The 5254-nt window shown below is 40.8% G+C and overlaps 1 protein-coding gene across 1 annotated transcript in view; it reads right to left on the reverse strand.

Moving 5' to 3' along the window:
• Positions 1 to 1965: 1965 nt before the first annotated feature.
• PGK1 (phosphoglycerate kinase 1) overlaps positions 1966 to 5254 on the reverse strand; it is a 10865-nt gene continuing 7576 nt past the window's right edge. The window contains exons 9-12 of the mRNA XM_009997240.1: positions 5240 to 5251; positions 4497 to 4674; positions 4122 to 4220; positions 1966 to 2443 (exon numbers count right to left, since the gene is read on the reverse strand). Of these exons, the coding sequence (XP_009995542.1) occupies positions 2403 to 2443; positions 4122 to 4220; positions 4497 to 4674; positions 5240 to 5251 (330 nt within the window). The 3' untranslated portion in view covers positions 1966 to 2402. The remainder of the gene's footprint in view (positions 2444 to 4121; positions 4221 to 4496; positions 4675 to 5239; positions 5252 to 5254) is intronic.

Genomic DNA, 5254 nt, shown 5'->3' on the forward strand with positions numbered 1-5254 from the left:
CCTTAAGAATATTTTATCACTGCAGTAGCCAGGTCCTAAAAATGAACAGACAAAGCTTAACACTGGAGAGAGTGGCTGACACTCCAAGGCTGCGCTGCCATCCATCATGACCTGGCTAGGCTGGAGAGCTGGGAAGAGAGGAACCTAATGAGGTTCAGCAAGGGCAAATGTCACTCAAGTAATCACCTGCTGGTCATCAGGTCCACAGTCCTGCAGTCTCACAAGCCATGTGGAAACAAAAGGACATTTTAATGATATGAGTAGCAACTATCCAAAGTCAGGTGGAAAAATGCTTTTAAGTGCAGATGTCTGTATTCCTGGAGCATTACTACTCCTTGCCATGTCTAATTACAGATAACTTTGGTTTGTTGTTTTCAGTGATGAGGGGAAGAAGCCCAGCAGAGGTAGTGGCCACACACCAGCCTTCCCCTGTAAACACTAAAAAGGAGCTGTGGAGGGGAAGTCTGTTACTGCTCCATGGGAATCCAACAACACAGGGGTATGAGAGTGACACTAAAATGGGCCAGGCTGTCACAAGGCCTTGTTTGCCAGAGGCCGACAAGCATGATCTGTTATAAAACATGGTGGAATGTTTGTTTTTGTAGTACTAGATTTCCAAAATCCATAGTCTTTTTGTGGCTGACAAGCTCACTCCTTTCTTTGCCTCCTCACTGCAGCTGTCGGAGGTCTGCACCCCTGCCTGGGAAACACGAGGAACAGCGAGCGAGCATCCCAGCAAAACTGCATCACTCATGCATGATCAGACAATGCTTGGGAGGGTTACAAAAGAGAGGAGGAGAAAACCACAGTGCTGCAGTCATTTGCATGATTTCTTTTTCTCTGCAGTAGCCACTTTCAGCTTTCAAGTGTAATGACTGTATATTCCATGCATAGCTTTATACACACTTGATGTTACTGGGTTTTAATTTGCATCCCACCGTGACCAAGCAAAATTTGGCAAACAGGCTGTGTCTGCTTCTAACACATGCTTTCATTTTGTTTTGGTAACATGGTGTGCATACATAAAAATTAACTTAAAAGTGTAGTCTATGTTGTGGCTTACTGCTTACCTCAAAGATTCTCCCCATAGTTCATCCTGACTGCTTTATACTATTCAGTCCATGCAAAACCTCCTGGGAAGCTTCCTAACAATACTGCTGGGAATTTACTAGGAATAAAGACAGGCAATTGCTGCTTTACATCACTGACCCTTCTCTAATCCAGCAGGAAAATACACAGACAGTTCAGCTGGAGCACTGTATCATCTTAGAAGTCTTAGGAGCTGAGCTGTGACAGCTAAAATAATCCAAAACACAGTTTTGGATGCTCAGAAGCCAGCCTCAAGTTTGGACTAGTCCTTGGTTTGGTTTAGGGCCACCCTATGCTCACATTTGAGTCCTGTAGCAAGCACAGGAGCCAACACATGACAGTCAAAAGGTACATCTCAACTTTATTATACATTTGCACTGTTGGTGGCAATGAGCCACACATACAAGCCTAATTGTCCAAGTGTGTGGCTCTACTATGCTAGTTTCAGTGCTTTTAGGACCACAAAGTTGAGCAAAGGCAGACTGCAGCTGTTTGCCCATAACTCAGTTGTTACTTGCCTCATCTTCAATGTTTGCCAGGTATTCAGCATAGATAGATACAATAGTTGCCTACTCTGAGGCAAGTTCTCTAGATGGGAAACACTTCTAAATTTTCATTTTCTACTAGACTTGCACATTCAAAATTTAATCTTACTTTAATACTTGATGGCATGGAAGTTTTGCTGTAAAAGGAAAACTGTAACTATTTGCTTCCTTACTGAAGTTCACTTTGATGCTGACTGGGTGCTTACAGATCCACTGAACCAAAAGTATCTTTACAAATATTAGTGCAAAAAAGGACAAATAACTCTACATCCTGATGCTAGGAGGAAGATGTAGACTCTTCCAAAAATCTGAAAGAAGGACCATATACAAATTGGGAGCACTTTAAATATGTTTATTCAGCAGCTATCACCATCAGCCTCCAAAAAACTGGAGTCCCCTCTTGTTTCTGAACCGTGCCAAGTGATGAAAATGCCTAAGAACATCAAAGCTAAACAGTGCACTCCTTTCTGAGAAACAGACATGTCTAACAGGGATTAATCTCTTTGAAAAGGCAAAATATAAATATATACACTCTAAATTCACAACAACAGTTTAAACTAAGTACGTTAATTCAAGTGGGATAACAGTGGACAAATCCACATCATGTAAACTGCAGTCGTAAACCATCTCTGCTGTCTCCTCCTCAAGCCCGGCCCATTTTCCGTTTACATTCTGTGATCTGCCTATTGCAGAGCTGAAATACAGAAGCACTGAAGTGTTGAATCTCAGGGGCTGTGCACAGGACTGGGAAGTGGGTGACTCTCTTCTCTACACATTGCTCAAGGCATCCACGCCAGGAAGAACCTTACCTGTTTGCAGTTAAAAAACACCAATAAAGTTACGAAGCCCTCTACCCTCAAACAACTAAGCTTTACACTTGCAACATTTAAGCATATATAAAAAAAAATAATCAGACTTTATAGGTTTAAAACAGAAGAGCTTGGCTCTATGTGCACTCCTGTTGATGACTGTGGCTCTTAAGGCATATGGGTTGCATTTAAACTGTTCCACACAGTCAGTACCTTTTAGGGCTGCAGCCAGTACCCAGAGCACAACTGCACTCGCATGTCAGCACAGATTCTTCACATACCTCAGTCATCAATTCTCAATTAACAATAATGGTAAATTTCTATCCAAGTCTCCACTAGGGTCAGATCCAAACTCCCAAGACATTTTTCCATTAAGTTTGATGGCAAACAGATTTTTTTTTATTGGATCTAGGGAGTTGCTGCATACTTTCTTCAATCCCTAGTGGCATGTAAATACAGTTTTGGAGTGTGAGGTGGAAATTTTAAGAATGAATCAAGAAAAATAAACAAAATCTCCTGCAAGTCTCAAGTTTTTTTACTGGGATTAAACCACCCAGGTCTAGATATTTATATGCCTCATTCCAACTGATGGAAGCAAGGACTATTCTTATCTTGAGAGCTGAGATTATTTAAGTGCAGTATTTTCTAAAGTGTTTTTGTCCTACTTTAATAACAAAGAAAGACCATTTTTGTTTTGCCTTTTTTTTCCCTCCCCCTCAGAAAACCTACCTTCTAATGTTCAAGTTGTGTGATAGTACTGAATTTTAACACTGTACATAACCCACTAGTTTCCTGGGTCTTGGGGGGGCTTTCTTTGCCTTTTTTTAATCTTCAGAAGCTTTTCTAATTAGCTAAATTTCCGTTACATTTAAAAGATCCCACACATAAACCTACATTTTGGGCCAAAACTTAGACAAGTTTGTCCTTTTGAATAAATCAGTTGCCCAGTGTTTCCTTCTAACCATCTGCATTCTTTCCCTTTACCATGACTCCCTAGGCAACAGAAACAAAAGCTCTGTCTCGCATGTAACTGCTGGAAGCCAACAGCTGCAGTACAGTTTAGTGCAGTTTCTCTTCTGCAGAGAAGTTGACAGCATTAGATAATTTACACATATTGGGAAACAGCTAATTACCAGAGGAAATGAAAACTCATTTAGATTTAGAGTACAATGTACCTCATTAGGAGAATCCTGTAAATTCTCACAATTTTGAATTCCAAGTACCCTTGTGCAGGTTCATAAATTATCACTAGAGGGCTCCCCAAAATCAGGGAATTTCAAACAATGTGCTGAAAAGGAGACTTCTGGCAACAACTGGAAACTGTTCTGATGAGATTTCCCTAACAGAAACTGGGCACTTTAAACAGTCTGGTTAGTGTGTCTCAAGGGATCATATACAAAAGAGAGCTCATTCTCAAGGCCTTTTATTTTCTATTCCAGCATTTTTGCTTTTTGGGAGTGGCAAACTGGGCTGTTAGAAGAATACTCCATTTTTTTTCCTCTCTTCCTCTAGGAGGGCTACAAAATAAGAGCAATGAGTAGCTCATTGCTCAAAATCCAAATGCAACTCCATGTGGTGGAACAGAAAAGACAATTACCCTATTGTTGTGTTTTCTTGGTTACCTACACATGCATCCAGAACTACCTGATTTGCTCAAACAAGTAAAAAGAAAAGTTACCCTCTAGCAGTTCCAGGCTGGCACCACCTCCCGTGCTAACATGGCTAACTTTATCCTCAGTGTTCCACTTTGCACAGCAAGTAGCTGTATCTCCACCACCTGTAGTACAAACAAAATGAGTAAGACACAAAAGAAACTCAGATTTTGTTCATGTTATTGGCCACAGCCTTGCTACAGGCTTGTCCTGTTCCAGCATTGGTACAAACTCAGCATTAGTACAAACAGCAGCTTTTAAAGCCCTGTCTCCAAGTTGAAGAATAGATTAATGCATTAAGAAAGAAAAACAATTTGACAAGTATTTTTAACATAGTACTGACAAGCAGAAACTTTCTTGTTGCATTTAGAAAGAGAAGAAAAACACTTACAACTACTTACCAATAATGGTGATGCAGCCCTTTCCAGTTACTTCTACCACTTTGTCCATCAGGGCTTTGGTTCCTTTGGCAAACTTGTCCCACTCAAAGACACCAACTGGACCATTCCACACAATTTGCTTGGCCCTTCCCACAACTTCGACAAACTTCTTCACACTTTCAGGGCCACAGTCCAGGCCCTACAACAAGTAAGAGAAGCCACAGATATATTTACTTCCAAGTCTCATCTCACATCACTGATGTGTATCTGGGATCCTCAGAAGCTTCCCCTCACCCCTGGCTATGAAGCAAGGGTTTCTCTGTGTACACTGACTTATTGAGGAATGGAGAGATGTGCCAGCAGTTGTGGCAGCAGGGTGGAATCTAGAGTGGTATGTATCTTCCTAGTACGAATAAGTAATTTTAAAATCAATGTCAGATGCACAAAACTTTGGTTAGAAAATTTTGCCAACTCTACTTAGAAAATTCCAGTCGAATAAAAGCATTTTTATTGCATTCAGATCTAAAGGTTTTAGAAGAATGTTGTTGTTTTAATCCAAATCTCACAAAAGATACTTTATAGACACAGTAATTTAGGAGAAACCACAGGGCTTCAATGTCACTAAACCAGCATGCTCTGTGCAGCTTGACTACCTTCAGAAACATTTGCAAAGATCACAGCTACTCTTTCTGCTCCTTTCAGAGGTGTCCTTCCCACCCTAGTACTGCCTATTACTTTTTAGCCCCTTGCCTATTAAAACCTACCATCCAGCCAGCAGG

The sequence above is a fragment of the Chaetura pelagica genome, unplaced genomic scaffold, assembly GCF_000747805.2.
Source record: "Chaetura pelagica isolate M959 unplaced genomic scaffold, ChaPel_1.0 scaffold344, whole genome shotgun sequence".
In the NCBI taxonomy this organism is placed as follows: domain Eukaryota; kingdom Metazoa; phylum Chordata; class Aves; order Apodiformes; family Apodidae; genus Chaetura; species Chaetura pelagica.